This window comes from Bombus vosnesenskii, unplaced genomic scaffold, assembly GCF_011952255.1.
Source record: "Bombus vosnesenskii isolate JDL3184/JDL3185 unplaced genomic scaffold, Bvos_JDL3184-5_v1.1 scf7180000016273, whole genome shotgun sequence".
In the NCBI taxonomy this organism is placed as follows: domain Eukaryota; kingdom Metazoa; phylum Arthropoda; class Insecta; order Hymenoptera; family Apidae; genus Bombus; species Bombus vosnesenskii.
This window is the reverse complement of record NW_022884342.1, coordinates 1,418,736-1,436,856: the sequence shown is the minus strand read 5'-3', so window position 1 is coordinate 1,436,856 and position 18,121 is coordinate 1,418,736. Positions and strand designations below refer to the sequence as shown.

The 18,121-nt window shown below is 44.3% G+C and overlaps 1 protein-coding gene across 3 annotated transcripts in view; it reads right to left on the bottom strand.

Moving 5' to 3' along the window:
- Window positions 1-20: 20 nt before the first annotated feature.
- LOC117242299 overlaps window positions 21-18,121 on the bottom strand; it is a 33,124-nt gene continuing 15,023 nt past the window's right edge. The window contains exons 2-6 of one of the 3 annotated variants that reach the window (XR_004495224.1): window positions 11,798-11,919; window positions 5,016-5,562; window positions 4,184-4,717; window positions 1,834-4,010; window positions 21-204 (exon numbers count right to left, since the gene is read on the bottom strand). Coding sequence is in view for 2 of the 3 variants with exons in the window: in XM_033508833.1 (XP_033364724.1) it covers window positions 3,498-4,010; window positions 4,184-4,717; window positions 5,016-5,562; window positions 11,798-11,919 (1,716 nt within the window). In the remaining variant the exon portion in view is untranslated. Of the gene's footprint in view, window positions 4,011-4,183; window positions 4,718-5,015; window positions 5,563-11,797; window positions 11,920-18,121 lie in introns of all 3 variants that reach the window. The other 2 variants (XM_033508833.1, XM_033508834.1) reach the window with 2 other exon arrangements.

The following is an 18,121-nucleotide window of genomic DNA, read 5'->3' as shown; positions in this document are numbered from 1 at the left end:
CTGTTCTTTTTTTCACATCGTTACCGTTAACTAATTCTTAGTTATTAGAATTATTATCATCGTCATCTGTGTTTCCCCCATTTATTTTATTTATGTCGAACGGACGATCATAAGAGCGAAAAATCCCACTTTGTATATGATGACCCAATCTTGGAAATCGCAAAACGAATCGCTGAAATAGTATTATATTTCTTTCTTCTTTTTCTCTCTCTTTCGTAATAATATGTACAGCTGGTGTCTATGCGATCCACCTTCGTGGCGGTTCACGCGAACGGTAGTCAAAAGTATGGAAGAGATGATTTAAATGGACTTCTATGTGTATCTATAATATATCTGTTTTTACTTAAAATAAATAACCCTCTTTAAGAAGAAAAATGCGCCTCTCGGTCTTGCAAGTACTCGTGTACTCTGTTACACTTTCACAGCATCGTTTTTCTCTCTTTTTCTCTCACACACGCACGCAGACAGAATCCTCTACCTTTTTTTTCGCTTCTGTTCATCTAATGTTCATCAAAATTCATGTAATTCTTCTCTTCTCCTCGACGATCGTCTTCCGCCAGCAACCAACTCTCTCAGGATATGCCCACTCCTGATATGTCCGCGACTATTAAAAATAACCCATTCGCAGTCCTTGCTTCAATGTTTCTTCAGGTACCGATTGACGCGTCAAAACAGAACGCATCGTTCTATGATAATCGACTCGATACAAAAATAACAGGTACGTGAGAGTTTCGTTTCGATAGCTGGGAAGACTACAGTTAAAATGACTCGTTCGTCGATCATCGATACACTCGAAAATAAAAGCTTCGTGAAAAAGTTCTACGTTATTTTCGTATCGACTCGATGGGACGAAACAAAAAAATCTTGGCTTCTGGTCGACAGTGCATTCCGTTAGGCAAGGAAGAAGGGACTGCGAATTATCGACAACTTACTACTTACATACATATTTAACAAACACGCAGTCTTATCAAGTAGAACCCGTGAACGAACTCTGACAAGTAAAAAGGTATAGTTGCCTATTATTCTAGTAGAAATTTGGTTCGACTCGTCCCGCAACCAGGGCGACGAAACGATTTACACGCTGACGCGCGCTATAGTACCTACCCAAATCATCCTCTGTTACCCACATACAGTACTCTCAAGGATATAAAAAAGAAATTCGTAGAGAACGAACCAGACTTGTAATCGTGATATATGATACCTTAAGGTTGAAGATAACTTAAAACGACCAAGCCGATTGACTCGCGATATAAAGGAAATTGTTTAAAAAAAAAGTCTGATATTATGGAAAAGAATTCGGTGCTCGTCAAAAGTCTTATAAGGATACTGTACCTGCGTAAAAAGGGCGCAACTAAAAACTAATATGCTCCGCGTGCCATCTCGAATTCGTCTTCTTGTCCCACTAAGCTCCGAGTCAACAAATTCTAATTATACAACCAAGTATTTTACCGTATAACACGAGACACGATTTCGAGGCAGCCAAGGAGCACGTACGATTTCTTACGCTTCTAAATATTCACATGCATTCGTCCATTCGATAGATCGTCATTCACATTCTGAATTCCATGTGTGTCCTTCGGCAAACATTCAATGAAACGTTATTCCCAATGGTTCGTTACGTTCGTTTCGCTTTACGTACGCTCTACGTTTTATCAACGACCACCGATGTATCGTATCTTCGAACAGGTCGTGTTGTATCCGCCTGTGTTCTGTTTGTTCGCTTTCCTTGGAACACTTAAGTAATTAGCGCTACGACATACAAAAGATAAGGCCGCCGACGATAATACACTGACTAGATCAGTTTCATTTGCTCTCTTTCTCTCACTCTCTCACTCTCTCTCTCTCTCTCTCTCTCTCTCGCGCGCATGCTTTCTCTCCCTCCCTCTCTTTCACAGTGTGTGTGGTGGACCATCGTCCCATTTCTTTTATATCAACAAAAATATTCAGGACACGGTATCTCTGTCAACAAAATATACTATGTGTCTCGTTTCGCATCCTGAGTACTAATCTACGACGCGCAACGATCAAACACCACGTCGTGGCGTCGCGCGTCGGGGAAGTATTCTTTACTCGATGAAAAATGTAATTAAAAACTCGTATAAGCACAGCGTAGGCCCTGACGAATTCTTTTACCTCACCAACTAACACGTTACTGTACAAAAAAGAAGACGGCGATACGGCAAAAAATAACGGCACAGGTACGAATGATGATTACAAAAAAAGAAAAATATAAATTATACCAACAATATACACTTTACTTTACACGTAAAAACCTGATGTTAAAAGCTCTTAAAATTAAAGTAGTTTCGTTTATTTTGTTTTCAATGTTGCAATTCATATAGGAAAATATACCGCCTTCTATCGTACATTGCCGTAGTTCTCGCTGCTTATCCCGACATCCTGGTATTTAATGTAAGAGTGTAACGCTGCTAAACGATGTCCACATCGATATCGGCGCGAAAAGAAACGTGTGCAAACACGAATCAAGTAACAGGAGACGATTGGTTGGGATTAGTAATGCGTTAAAAACCCGTTTTCAACATAGAAATGAATACGATCGGTTCATTCACATTTCGATTTTGTATGATCGTCGTTAATAATTGATAAAAAATCGGTTGTCGTGGATAAGGACGGAGGTGGCTAACTAGGAACTGCGAGGCACTGCAAAAGGTAAGAACATGAGCAGCGTTTCTACTGGCATTGGATTGCCGCAGTCTCAAAATGAAACGTGTATTGCTTCTTTCAATCCTCTGAACCGTTAACTTCTTCGTCTGCTTCTACTAAATTGCATGTCCGAGGAAAATAGGCTGATGGTGTTTGAAAATTCCTAAGTATTCCGAACTACAAACGCAAGAAACGTTTCATTTTCATGCAAAATACTATTGACATATCCTGTGGCATGTGTAAAGTGAAAGAACCTTCTTTTAAAATTTACCAGCTATTGTATCGAGTATAAAGTTTTTCTTTCTTTTTTTTTTTTTTTTAAAGTGCACTAACGCGGTGAGAAATATGTAACGATCGTCGCACGCGGAAGAGGAAACTCGCGCCGACAGCTTCAAACATAGCAGTACGGGTCAATAATGTATGTAGATTATCAAAAAACATCACAGTCGGGTTACTAGATTTTAGAGAAGTGTCCGCGGAACTCCCACTTGACTATATTTTCATTGAACTCGAACCAGATATTCGAATCTGGTTAATACTGACCCTGTTCCAACCTTAACCACTTCGATCGCAAAAGTCCAATAAAGATATAATCGTTCTTCGATCTTTCTAGCTCTTCTTTCGCGCGCGACTAGGTCGTTCGACCCTACTTTCCTCCGATCGCTACTCTTTTCCAATATTTTTGTCGCATCGACATAGCCATCGCTGTTCCACGTGGAACAAATCGGGTCGAAGCGTTTCTCTGTGTAGGCGCTTTCACGCGGTCCAGAAACATCGGTAAAAAAACCAAGAAACCCTAAGGAACGAACAGTACGACGTGCGAGTGATGTGTATCACTTTTTGTCAAACAAGGGCAATTTGCTGCGCACCGCACCCTCGCAAACGACTAACCTCTGCGCGGCTGAGATACTGCATAATGGAACGGGACCCTCTAAGTTTGCTTTCAAGAACGTTAACCTACTAGAACTGGCATCGTGATCGGCAAGTCGCAAGCTACCCGCTTGCTTCCTCTCGAAGTACTCGACGATCTTGGAAATAGTTTTACTGGAAGACCCGATACCGCTTAATCTATCCTCCCAACAGGAGTCGCCACCTCCTAAGCTCGCTATATCTTCGGACGAGTCGGTGTAGATCGAGCTGGTTCGATGGTCGTCCAATAAAAACAAGCTGCTTGCCGCGGAGCTGCTCAAGGTGGAGGTGTGTCGACGATTGGGTGGCTCCGGGCTGAGATCTTCGCCGACGCAGCTCCAAAAACCCGACTCGCAGCTACCTCGCCTTCTTGGCTCCCATCCGTCTCGGAAAAGCGGATGAGTGAACAAGCTGGCAGCGCCCGCCTTTGTAGCCACCTGAAAACCGGATTATCGTTTAATCTCTAATTAACTCCAGCGAAACGCAATCTCAACCTGGCTAATTACTTTGATCGCCTAGACGCCTCTAATTACCACGTTGCTATTTAGCGCTTGAATTTCGCCTATACGGTCGTTAAATCGCGCAAAAGAGTCAACTTAACTGTCCCTACCTTTCTCTCCCATTTCTTCCTGGCGGTCGGACTGCTCGGTTCCGAGTTTGGTTTCTTTCTGTCCAAGATCTTCGCGATACTGTCGTTCTGCGCGGGCTTGAACTTGGCGATAGCATCTGTGACGCTTGGCCTGACATCCTCCAGAGACGGAAGCTCCAAGCAGCTGGAGAACAAATTGCCAAGGATTTTCTTCACGCCACCCAACGCGTGGAACGGATTCGCCGTCATAGGCCTGTAATGCGGGTCCCTCCTGCTAGCCAGTTCCGCTACCCTTCTCACGGAATGACACCTAGCCTTGTCGGAGGGTGTTGCGTTGTCGCAGCCTCTCGCGTCCGCCGATTGACTCCGCAGACGAGCGGTCTTGCGCTTCGTCGGTCGTCCTTCTCGAGTGATCTCGTCCATGCTGGACATGAGAGCAGGATCCACGGACTGACGTTTACCGATATTGTTCTTCGATTCCTCCTCGTAGTTGCTGATCATAGTGTCCAGGCTGCAGGTAATCTCGTGGAAGGTCGGTCTCGATTTTGGCTCGTACTGAAACCACAGCGATGCACGCGACCGTGAAATGTTTACAGACCAAGAATATACATTTCGAGCGGTACGAGCGGAGCGACATCGGAGATTTTGCAACGAGCGTAAAATGCCATTACCAACCGTATTACCAACGTACATACCGACGATCTTTAACGAATACGATAAGTTGGATGAAGCAATTTAAGAAAATAACGCGGAGAATCGAACGGCACGATCTGTCAGAGAGTTGAAACAAAATCTGGACGACGAAAAAGGTACGCGAGCGTCGGAAATTCCAGGCAAGTAATATTCTACTCACGGTGCAACAATTGAAGGCAAGCTGCAGAAAGGCTGGCGGCGGATCAGCTGCCGCGCAGATCTCTGCCACGGCCAGGTAATCGAGGCCAAAGTTATCTGACCGTGGTAGAACGTCCGGATCGGCCGGCACGCGGCCGATCAGCTCGCAGACCACTATACCGAACGAGAAAACGTCCGACCTGTGATCGTACCATTGACCCTTGAGACATTCCGGTGACATCCAATAGGGACTGCCTACGGTGCTCAGCCTGTATCCGGAACTGGGATCCGGGATCTTCGCTGCCAGCCCAAAATCGCCCACCACGGCGGTCATTTCCGACGTACTTTCGTCCTTCTTGATCAGCACGTTTTTCGACGTGAGATCCCGATGAAAGACCCCGCGACTGTGCAGGTAGGTCATGCCCCGTGCCACGTCTCTCGCCAGATTCATCCTGATCGGATGGGGTAGAGGCGTGTGCCTCGACATGATCAACTGTTCCAAGCTACCGCCGTTTATGTACTCTGTGAGGGCGTGCAGTTGACCCTCGTGTACACAGACTCCCATGAACCTGCAATGTACGAATCATAGATCGTCGAAAACAGCGAGAACGAAGATGGGAAAAACGGACGAGAGCTAGCGTACTCGCGCCAGATGGTGTTTCTCAGGCTCTAGGTTTTATTCAATTCGCTCTCTATGCCCCGGGCACCGCGCATACTATTTTCCTAGCTGCATAATTATCAACGTTGTCGCGCTATTATTATAATTATCGTACGCGAGATTGGTTCGTGGCAAAATGTTTCTCGGTTTTCCTCTATTCTCTATTTACGAGACTTATTACGAAGATAGCGCGTGTAATGGAGGGAAGGGCACTCGCTTCGAATCCACGTTGAAACGTACTTTAATATCTACCACCTCGCGACTGATTCCGCTCTCATTCGTCCTAATGGCAAGTCAAGTGTAAATGTCGGAGCTGAGTTTTTCGGAGCCGAGTTTCGCTACGTTTTCTCTGTCCTTACGCGGAAAGGCCAAAGAACCAAAGGCGGCGAGGTGAATTTTTCTTGTGTTCAGAGAACGAGGTTTAATTACCAAGCGAGTCGCGGACGCGGCGCGGCTCTCTTTATCAATCCGCGCACGAAGCGCGAAGTCGTTTCGCTCGTTACTCATCTTTCCCTATAAAGATCGCGACCTTCGTGTATCGGGCGAGGACAACGCAGGACGAAGGTCTACGACCCAGATGTGCACGCGACTATCATCGAACGATCGACGAAACACTCTGAATAAAACGCGTCGACGCGAAACCCGCTGACGAGCAGAGAGAAACGATCGTTTCTCGTGAGAAACGACACCGAAATATGGGCACCGCGATCTGTGGTGTTTTTATGGTAGCTCGAATCGAATGGGACGCTGCGATATGAAAGAAAACACGAAAATGGAAACTTGCGCGTATCACCCGACGGGTTTTTTTCAAAGTATACAAATATTCGAGTACGCTTTTCTATATCCCTTGGTATTTCGTTTGCGATAGAATCGACTGACACACGTTTACAGCCTCGTTAAGTTCATTAACATCATCTGTCTAATGTGCACCTCGTCGGTAGTTTGTTTACTGTGTCCGAAGTCGCAATTTGTAACTAACAGTAAAGCAAAACTAAGGAAGAACGAAGTACGCAACCAGTGTCTATAATTAACCAGAGATAATCACATTGCTCGAATAATCGTGGTTACACAAATAATTTATCGTACGTGGTTATCTTATTTTAGATAGATCCGGAGTATCGTGCGAATGAATTCGCGATTTTATTCAGCCGCACAAACGTTGTTTAAAAATTCCAGTACAGTTTAATGTTATTGCTTGTTGTTAATGATCTTTCGGTATCTTCGTACGAATCGTCTCGAGGATCAGGACGAAGGAAAGATCGAGATGTTTTGAAAAAAAGGTTCTACGTTACCAATGCTTGTAAATCAGCGGCATAATCTCGCAATTTAGTATAATATCTAAAGCGAATTATTTGATAAGTTTCACGTGGGTACCTCTAATTATCAGCTTTTCCAAAAAAAATACGTAAAACTTTTCGACGAATTATATCATCGCAGTCGATGTTTTCGCGTTTGCGAAGGAACGTAAGGCGATTAGGGAGTATCGATTTGACACTTGGCACGATAGTCTATCACCACCCAACGAACGTCGGAGTTTCCTCTTTTGCCTCGAAACGTGGTCAAACGCAAAGCGAGATTTGCTTGATTTTCCGCTTCAGTCGTGGAACCGGATAATTCAAATCGATCAAGAAAGGGGAGAAGCTTTTCCGCGTTAGACGAGAAAGCGTTTCCTAAAACGCGCTTACTTCCCATTATCTTTAATTGGCTTTATCAAATATATGCCGTTCGATCTCACCATTACAACTATAGTTTCTGTCGGGTGCACGCGTGCGTCGATTTTCATGAATATTCTATGAACTGCGATTCCTTTTTTAACCTTGTACATTCCTTGTACATTCATTTATAAATTCCCTCGGAATATCGCAAAGCTGCTGCACACGTTTCTACGTGGATCCATGTCTTAAGGATAAAGAACAGTGCGAATACGTGCGAATGGGAGTACGCGGTGTGTCCAAACGGTAATGAAATAGATTTCGATGCTATTCGAGACGTAATATCTCTATTCTGCCTTCGATATTAATTTCAAACTCGATTCAGCTGACACGAGCGATTTCGCAAGTTGTTTTAGTAACGCGTTACGGAAATGGAACAGCGACATATCGAGCAATGCCTTGCTTTGCACTCTCTGTAAACCAAAACTTTGGTCGACGAACATATCTTTGTGGTTCTACAGCATCCACGACCTTCGGACACGAATCCATACAACCTTTTTTCTCAAAAATTAAAAGCCATCTCGAAGGACATAGTTTTAAGGAATCGTCGTGGACAACGTGCAAAAGGTTGTAATCGACAAACCGAAAGTAGTTTCGATAGAAGAATTCCAGCGCTGTTTCCAGGAATAGGAGTACCGCCTTCGCCGGTATATAGGTATATATACCTATGGTTCGAGAGAACAATTTTCAAGAGGATAATGTACATTTTTCGTTAAACGACATAAACATTTTGACAGGGCCAGTCTCGTTACTTTTTAAACACACCTCGTAGTCAACATTAGCGTGGAATTGTATCGTAACTGGAAGTAATCTTTTTGTCCAAATGATTTGGAACCATATTATATTATAAAGCATTTGTTATATCGTAGAAAGGAAAAGTGCAAAGTTCTGAGAATGTATGAAAGTAAAATTATCGCTACGTGTTTGATCTATCGAAATAGAACGCGTTGCTCATCAACCGTGACCATTTTGGTTGCCTATACACAAGGGTTAAACCAGTGAAAACCTGATACTATTACGAACAATCTAGAACTTCCTCCTTGCTCGATACGTCATTCCGTGGGTTTTACTGGTCCGATAGAAAGAATATTCGAAATGCGGCCTACCTGTCGATACATCGCACGTGTCTTCGGCAGAGGCGAATTACCGCGAGCTTTGTACGTCCGATTTAACGACAAGTCCGCGATAGAGCGATAGTAAAGCGATCGACGCAATAGGAAAAGCAGGCTCGTCGCGTTCGACTCGACGATTCTTGCCACAGATTAGATTACTCCGTAGGTGGCGGCGAATTGAACAAGTCAGAGTCGAGGTCCGTTAGGTCGATGCATCGCATCGAAATGTCATAAGCTTAACGAGCGTAGGTAAACGTCGTGATAAACGCCAATTAGCGATCGATAATCCGTTCCATTGACACGACGTTATCTCGCGATGAGACTAGGATCCTTGTAATTCGTGTGCGTGAACCGAGCAGTATCTGGAAACGGCGAGAAACTCGCGATCCTTATCGAGATACAGTTTGTAGCTCGATAAGGATACCGGTCGATTTGTAAACATCGTTACATCCAAGTAAATACATTACCAAGTATTAGTTCGTTTGGAAAGTTTCCAACGTATGGGTTTGGGATAAACTACTGTTCCTGGTTCGGGAAAGAAATCGTGTAATTGACGAATTAGCAAGGTTTCGACGAAAGATTTTTAGATAGCTGGATTCGCTCCAATCGAGTATAGCGCGGTATCGCGATCATTTACGTCGAAAATTGTACAGTTCCAAGACTTAAAAGGTGAACTGTTATGCTGTAACGACGATAGTTGATCAACTGTGATACCTGGTTGATCGTGTACGAGGAAAAAGAAAGACAAACTGGTCGGGTTGTTTCTGTCTTCGCTTCGACGTTTCGATTCGATCTTCGATTCAAAGTTCTGATTTTTGGACGAATACGCGGTATATCGTATCGAGCTATAAAAATCGGCGGCACGTTGTTGCGGCCTATATCAAGTTTATCGCAACAATGATCGGACGTTGACAATCGGAACCGTATCTTTGTATCTGTGTGCGACCTCGCGCGTGCGAACCACGATAAATTACCGGTCAATTTGCTTCTACCACCGGTTATCGCAATATCCCCGATAGAATGATCGAAACTCCGTAGCATGTGCGACTATCGACGCGATTCCATTCGCACGCACGCTCGCTCGCTCGCAAATCACGTCACGTCGATGGTGTCACTGGGCAGCATGATTTTTCGCTTCATGGCCAGCTTCGTGCTACTATCGATCATGTCTACGACCACGGCAGTGCTCTTGTTCCTCGGCGAAACTACTCGGATACACGCCGATACGTCTTAATGCTCCGATAAGATTACACGAAATTCTTACAAATATTATCGCACTAATATTGTTCATAGTATCGATGTACACAATACCGGATATTATCGTAAGAAACGTATTAAGAGTAATGCTTAGCAACAGGATTACGAATGGAAAAAACGCTTAGAATGTTTCGTTTCTTTTTTTCCTTTTAATTGTTATTTACGATTTCTATTCTTGTTTGTAAGGAAATTGTCAATGAAAATGACTAAGAATCATAGGAACGCGAAGGTCTTTGTTCGGATCTTACGGATTAAGTTCTATAATAATTGGCTAAAAATCAATAATGGCGTAAATAACAAATTTTAAATACAGTTAAACTTTTAACAGTATCATTCCTTTACTTTCACGACTAAACGACGTAAGTTAATAGTAAAAGGTTGTTACAGACACATTTTTTAACGATCTTGATATAACTTTAAACTGACTTTTCAACGGAAATATCAAGAAGAATAATATATATATATATGAGTGTGGGACAAAAATGTTGGGAACATGTACTGAAATTTGGACCAGGAATTGTCCGCAGCGTTTCGAGAAGCAAAGTTTTGGACCGGCTCGGACAAGCTAGTTATTCACGAGCACGTTTCTGGCAGTTGACGCGGAATATTCGAAGAAACGACCGATCGATTGACGCGAGTGTGGCGTTAGTAGTAAATCTTGGTCTCGCTCTTAACAAAACCAAACACACGGTATGTACGTACATCGTACGTATCTCGAGATTATCGACCGATTTCATTCATCCATATTCCCTGAAACGAAATGTGTACACCTGGCGCGTCGTATCGTTCCAAGAATTACGAAATTCACGCATCGGAGATTATTCTCCGTCCCTTCTCTTTTTCCATCGAGCTGGCTCGCTCTCGATGAAAAGACACGATGCCGACGATGTTCCTCGCGGTTTTCGCAGCCTTCAACGAGAGAAATGCCAGAAATAAGATCCACTAGCCACGCGGGATAAACACACACAGCCGAATCTGGGCCAAGCCGTTTATATCGTTGGAATGCGTTGTCGCCGCGGATGCGGCGCGTCTAGCCGCGCGGCGCGGTGCGGCGCAGAGTGGCGCGGAACAGCGATACCCGCTGCCATTATGTCATAACTCGTAACTTGCAAACCGCGAAACTCTTTTAACATTAGCTCCGCAGTCAGCCGGTTGCGTCAACCAGCAACGATCCATTTCGAAGGGACGTTGCTTGTTCGCGTGGCAACCGACTGCTTTACGAGATGAAATCCTACGAAGAAGATAAACAAATATGCACCGTCTTCGTTATTTTACCGGAAAGATTTTAGCCGAGATCTTAGTCGATATTTTGCCCGAGTTTCTCTATTCAGACGCCTGAACGTTGAATTTTGCCGATAATAGAATGAACGTACACAAGGTATAGAAATGGAGTAGATATTCGGTCGTCGCTCGTACTCGAGACCGCTGCAACTTCGTTGCAATTACGTATTCCGAGGGAGAGTGATTGGAAACTTGGAAGCGCGACAGTGAAACTAGCATCGTCGATATGCGAGACTTAAATTACCAGTTGCTTATTTCTTTCCACAATCGAGATCCAATCGTCACGTAGGAGAATAAAAAATTAGTCCGTTTCGAGATTTCTCCGGTTTTAAACGATATTCCTTCGACCGAGCTCCAGTTGAGACATCGATACGCTATTTTCTCTCCACGCCGCTTATGTGTACGTAGTATCTGTTCGAAAATAAATTCGAACCGACCGATAGAAGAAAAAAACGTGGTCGCCTTAATTGCTTCGACCAACGAATATGCCGGACGTTTCCATTTCGACGTTCTATCCAACTAGTTTCTATTTCCATCGCGATTCGCGCGACAACTCGCCCCGTTTTAATTTAAAACTACCGGCGAAGAAAGCGAACGACACGCGTGACTTGCCGCGCGTCGGATGGACCGTTTCTCGCGCTTATTCCTTAATTAATCGTTGGCTGACTGGTTTCTCGAGCGAGGACAGAGAAAATTCGGCGCGAAGCGAGGGGGCTGATTTTCTTCGTTATGGTCAGCCGAGTTTCTCCAGCGCAAAAGCGAACCGGACTTCGATTCGACTTACCTGAGTATGTTCGGATGGCTGAGTTTGTTCATCAGTTGAACTTCTTTCAGCATGTTTGGCCTATTCGCAGGCAGCTGGTTCATCTTCAGGACCATCACCTGACTCGTCACTTTGTGGGTAACCTGGAAACCGGGTACACAGATGTTGAACACAATTTTCTACGCCGTCGTGAAACGCTATGCGTCATATCGTCGAACCCTTGAACCGTTTAAGCGTTTTCTCGTGTATCTAGCGGTTACTCGTAACGTTATGAAACGTGACATTTATCGTTACTGGAAGTGCTCAAAGTACGCAAACAGTTAGATCGAAACTGTAAAGTTATGGATGCGGTGAATGCTTGTATCGGCGAATAACACGTTCGGAGATCGACATGCATGTACTTGCGATATTGGGTCAGTGCAAAAGTTCGCGGCCGATTCCAATAGACGTTATTAAACTACTTGCAAGTCCGTTAACATCCGTTGTCGTATATGCAAACTTTCTAGCGGATGAAAAAGGCGATGTTCGATTTTGTATTTCGTATTTTGGCAGTTTATTTTATATATCTTGAAAAAAAAGTTTTTGAAAATGAACGGAGAAAAGATGTAACTGTAAAAACACATTCAGGACGTTTACCAAGATCGTGCACCAGCTCTCGGTGTAATAAAAAAGTGGCTTGCATAATCCAGACGTAGCGCTTAATTTATTGCAAAATAATTCACGAATTTTAACCGACGAAGTCGTAGAGAAACTTTTCTATTACACGAAGAACTGGTGCACGGTCTTGGTAAACGTCCTGAATGTTTTTTACAGGAATTCCCACCGTTACACCTTTCCGGGATTCGTAGAGCATGACACGAAGCAAATGAATCTTTCCCTCGCTCATTTTTCAAATCTTTTTTTTTTACAAAGCAAAAACTGTCAGGGCATAAAAGTTGCTGTTGAAATAACGATTGAAAATGACTCTTTTTATCCGCTATGAAGTTTGCACATGCAATAACAGATGTTAGCCAGACTCGCGAATAATTTCCTGACATCTATATATCGTCGTAATAAGTCACCACGCTCTTCGTGCTCTATAGAGAGACAATCTTAGGGTTGAACGTGTAATTTCAACGAATTTTATATTATCGATTTCTCTCTTGTTGTTTCATCTTGCCACCGAATATGCGTGTATCTCTGTTGTTTCATTCGACGTAACTAACTTCAAAGATATTGATCGCCGTAACGCTATTGGTTTGTTACGAAATTTCGTAGATTTATAAATCTTCAAAAAATCTTCCTAAAAGCTTCCTGAAATTTTTGGACGTAACAAGTCCGCTTCGCAACTATGCAAACGGATTGTAATACGTACTGCTTTTTAGCCGTCGTATCGAAATTAGAAGATCGACAAATGCCAATGTCTTATGTTTCTTGCGTGTGGTTCTCGAGCATTTGATCGTTCAGACTTATCGGTGAGAACACGCATCTGCCATAAACACAGTCTAATCCGAGTCAGTTCCGAGAGAGAGAAATACGACTTTGGACGAATAGTTCTCGATCGTATCGCGATAGGTCGCTGATGCTTTGGAATGTCTGCATTGCGTAAAGGTAATTTTAGAAAGCCGAGTGTCCAACTAGAGGAAGAAGAAACCGAGGTAAGTGCGGATCGTACGAGTGTGAAACGAGGGCTTCGTTCGGTCGAGTTAACCGATAGGTCGGCTAATTCGTAGCTCTGTTAATAGGGATGTTGTTATTCGCCAAGTTTTCGCGGTGGATCGAAGCTCGCAACGAGACTTTCTCGTACCTGGATCGTTCCGCGCGTTTCCACCGCGGCCAAGAAAATTATCTCGATGCATATTACACTGTAATTAAGCGTTCCCGCGAACGACGAGGTGCGATATTAAGTGCGGTGTTCGCCGTTCCCAATCGTATAACGATATCTGTGTGTACCGCGTTTTCACAGCTCGAGGAGCGCGTGAGAGAACGTCAGGCCGATTCTCACGAGGCAGAAACGTATTAATGAGACGCGACGTAGCAGCGTACAACAGCTTCTACAACCACGGAGAATCCAACTACACGGATATACGCTGTGAATCGCGTACGAGGATCGATCACCGTGCAAGGATGCCTTCAGTGATACCATTTGAATATATTTATCGGTTTGTTCGATCATTCGCTCGTTCATTCATAGATGCAAACACGTTGCGTTACTACTACGAGAAAACGATATACCAAAGAAGCGGGTATGCATGCATAATAAACGGAGAGTAGAAGAATTTAAAAGCAAAAGTGCATCCGAAGTGTATCTTTGAACGATGGAAAACAGCTACTTCTACGACTGATCTTAATTAGGATGAGATGCCACTTTTCGAGATATCAATCGCGAGGAACGCGCAACAGCATCTCGCGTCTTTAAACTCTGTCGAGAGAACGGGAAAAACAGGAAGAGAGCGAGAAAGGGTAAGAGGATTTAATCTCTCTTTCGCTGCAAATAAACGGGTCAACAGTGAGAGGCAGTCGTGGTATCAGTGTCAAAACGACTCCGTGGAGATTATAATCGCGACGGTACCGCGTCGGAATGTCGTTACAACGACGGCGTCACCGTGGAAGCCTGGAATCTTGGAATCGGCTCGAGGGGCGGAACGCGCGACGCGGGGCTGCGAATTCGCGTGCACGATATCGCTCTGTTTCCGGTCTTAATTTGCTCTTCCAGCGACTCTGTTAACGGACACCTCTTAGCCTCGTCGCTTCTCGCACTTTTACGAACTGCCGCGCTACCACGAACCAACGAAAGACACGCCAGTCGTGTCTGCGCGACTTGGCGCCACTCGTCGTTTACAGTTATCGAAAAACTCGACGTCGCATGGCACGCGAATCGCAACATTAATCGATGGTTGACAGAGATCGATCGATTCAAGGATGGACAGCGAGAAACGGGCCACGGAAACCGCTGGGAAATTCGATCAAGGGAAAACGAATACGAGCACGGGCACGAGGTGGAAATTCCGCAAGATAAAAAGTCGAGAATATCTAAAGGGAATCTGGCCAGGATTCCTTGGCAGTGGCTGGCTTAGTTGGGCCGCGGCCAAACGATGACGAATACCCGCGGACTCGCCGGGTAAACAGAGCGCTTGCAAATCGAGTGTTTCGCGTAGAAGAAAAAGAACGGAAGAAGAAGCGAAGCTAACGCGAGAAGTCGCTCCCTCGAACTCTCGCTACTGAACTGACACTTGACTCGATAAAAAGACGAGCTGCCTCGAACCACCTCGTCGAAAGCCTCGGCCCTCTACAGACCGTTAAATCCGACCGATCAAATTCACAATCACGGCCAGGCCGACGAGCCCAAGTTTTAATCGATCGCGCGATAGATAGATTCTTATTTACGCTTCTAGTCTGATTTGGAATTCAGATTTTCTAGATTTTTTGTAGTTTTACTTTCTAACGTTCTCGCGCGAATTACGCAGGCGATGCATTGCTGATACGAATAGAAAAATTGGAACAAGTTCTGCGCTTTTTCTGTCCGTTGCTCGAATCCTACAGTTCGGTAATTTCGCGTTATCGTTTTGACCTATGAATACATTAGAACACGAAAACAGGTTAGTTAAGTGCGCGTTTCGTGTCGCCAAGCAGTAATTTTCTTGTATTATCGCGCTGGTAAAACTATTCCGGGCAGCTATCTGCCATCTGAATCAGAATCGCGAAGGAAGAATATTCGTTTCGGTACTTTATATCTAGAAATTGTTACTCGAACTTATGGCATTCTACTTTGAACTTGGAACGCGCGTATATCCGTGCGTTATTTTCGCACGGTAAATAAATTGGAACTTTGACTCAGATACTTAACGTCTCCGTGTACAACTTAAGACTTTCCACTTGACGTGCAGACAATCTCCGCTATAAATATCTCATCCCGGGCTCTTCGCTTTTACTCGTGCATTGAAATTATCATAACTGTACGGCGACAAGCGAAGATCGGCATCAGGTAATTTCCGAATGCCTTCGGAATCATCGCGGTCTTTTTGCCAACGACGAAACTATGCCAAGTAGTTTTCACTCGATGGTCGAAAGCAACTGTTTCGAGCGTTTCAGAAGCTGTCTTTCAAGTTTCGCGAAAGTCGCTGCCGAGAATGCCAAATAATTAGCTGGCCCGGTTCGTTTAAATAATTCTCGCTGCATACGTGGACTCGTCCTTGCGTGTTCTCCACGCATTCGACTTCCATTGTTAGCGGATGTACAGAGAAAGCACGCGGTGATTATTGTACCGCGAGTGATTAACGACTGCCGACGACAACCACACGCGCAAACATTGTAAACGCTCGACTTTTTTTCCACGACTCGAGGCCGCTATTCTTCGTTCATCCGGCGCTTTTTCGCATCGATCCGGACAGAAGCGGGACAGTCGATCGATCGGCTTCTTATTCGCCCCTTTCTGTTCCCAACTTTTGCTACTTTTTCTCAACATCGGTTATCAACGAGTATTGTTGTCGCCGATCACTGCCCCGAGCTTAATTTCTCACCATAGAGGAACCGTAATTCGGTGCGCGCGATATTGCATTGCCCATTGAATTCTGCTAAATTTATTTGCTTCTTTATTCGATTTATTTACGGGACAAACGCTTTAACATAAGTAGGAAACCCCGTCTGTATAACATCGTCGAAGAGCAAATAGTTCATATGATTGTAAATGTAATATAAATCCATTTATTCTCCGCATCGTCAGTTATCCACTTTTCGTTCGTATAATGCTAGTTCGCGTTCAGCTAAATGGATTCAACAAGTAGAAGTTCGTTTAATCGACGCTAACCGCAATTTCGTTCAAATAAATGGAGTTCGCACGAAGGAAGTTGTACCGTAAAACTAGGAGATACGTCGTCGTAAATGGATAGATTAAGAAGAAATTATAAATCGCAATATACGTCGTGATCAGTATGTGAAAAGTAATTTGCGTTTGACAGTTGGATTCATGCGGTTGAAAATATCCGTATGTTATGCGATGTCGTATGCAAAGGATGGACTATAGCGTAGGAAATGCACGGCATTTTACGACATACTCTCTTGGAGTTCGGTGAACCTCGGATCGAGAAAAAGGGACTGCGAAGATTAAAAGTGACGGCTAGAGCGCGTCGAAGATTTCGAGGATTCAAAGGCTTCCGGGAAAAGGCAGCCCTGAAAGGCCTCTATCACCGCAGAACTTCCATTAACGTTGCACGGCTTTGTCGGAGACTGGATTACCGAGCAAGTACCGATCCCCGTGCGAACCTCCGCGAGAGATCGTCATCTGGCAAGTTAATTCGAGCATGAAACGGCCGACGAATTTACAGCGTTGATTTTTCACTCGATTTAATAAGTCCAACGACGTATTGCCGCTTAAATTGCCGCCGTAGATCCAACGAGATAACGGCAGGATCGCGAATTTACCGAGCAATTATGGCCGTCACGGCAATTAAAGGGCAAACACGATGTTTAATAGTTTTATTGAACGGGCCGGTTTGTAAAACGGCAGACCGACAAAGGTCAACAGCGTCTATTTGTAGCCGCACTGCGGTGACCACGGATGAGAAATGAACGATGAGCTATTTTTGTGGTATCTTAATCGCGCGAATTATCGGGTTAATTAACGATAACTGGAACGCGCGAATGTTCTGCAATCACGGCTATTCCACGCGAGACATCTTCAACGACGCCTTCTTGCATCGAAGATAAAAATACAATCGGGATCGTTGCTCATCCATCATTTTCCCCGATCCGTAGCTCTTTCAATCCCCCGAACGGGCAACGATTTGTCAACTTTCGCGCTCGACGTGCGTCGAATGGCACGACGAAGGAAATCACAGATACGCGGACGTACGTCGACGAAGAGGAAAACCTCGACATAATTAAAATCCACGCACCAATTAAAACGAGCGGAGGGAGAGTGATTCGAAAAGTTCAAAGTTCACGCAGCGTGCCGTGACACGAAGTTTCCAACTTCGAAAGTCAACCGCAAGTAGGGTTGCGTTTACGCGAGATCGCCCGCTTAACGAAAAGTTCACTGCACCGAGACTGGTATTTTTTCTTTGTCTTATTTTTATATCGTGCAGAGAACACTTTCGATTATTTTCTAAAATCGCTTTCTTCCTTTTCCCGGTCTGTGAATTCGCGAATACGTAACACTAACGCTCGCCAAGAGAGTTTTGAAATTCGGATATGCTGAAATTTTGAAAAAAAGAAAAAAGGGCCAAAAATACTGCCTGACATTTGATCCTCCCCTTCTTTTTTATGATGCGAATTGTGATGTAATGCGATGCAGTTGGTGGCGGCGTATTTAAGTAGCAGCGATGAATGGGTGCGTTATACTATGTAAAGAACTTGTGGAGTGTTTTG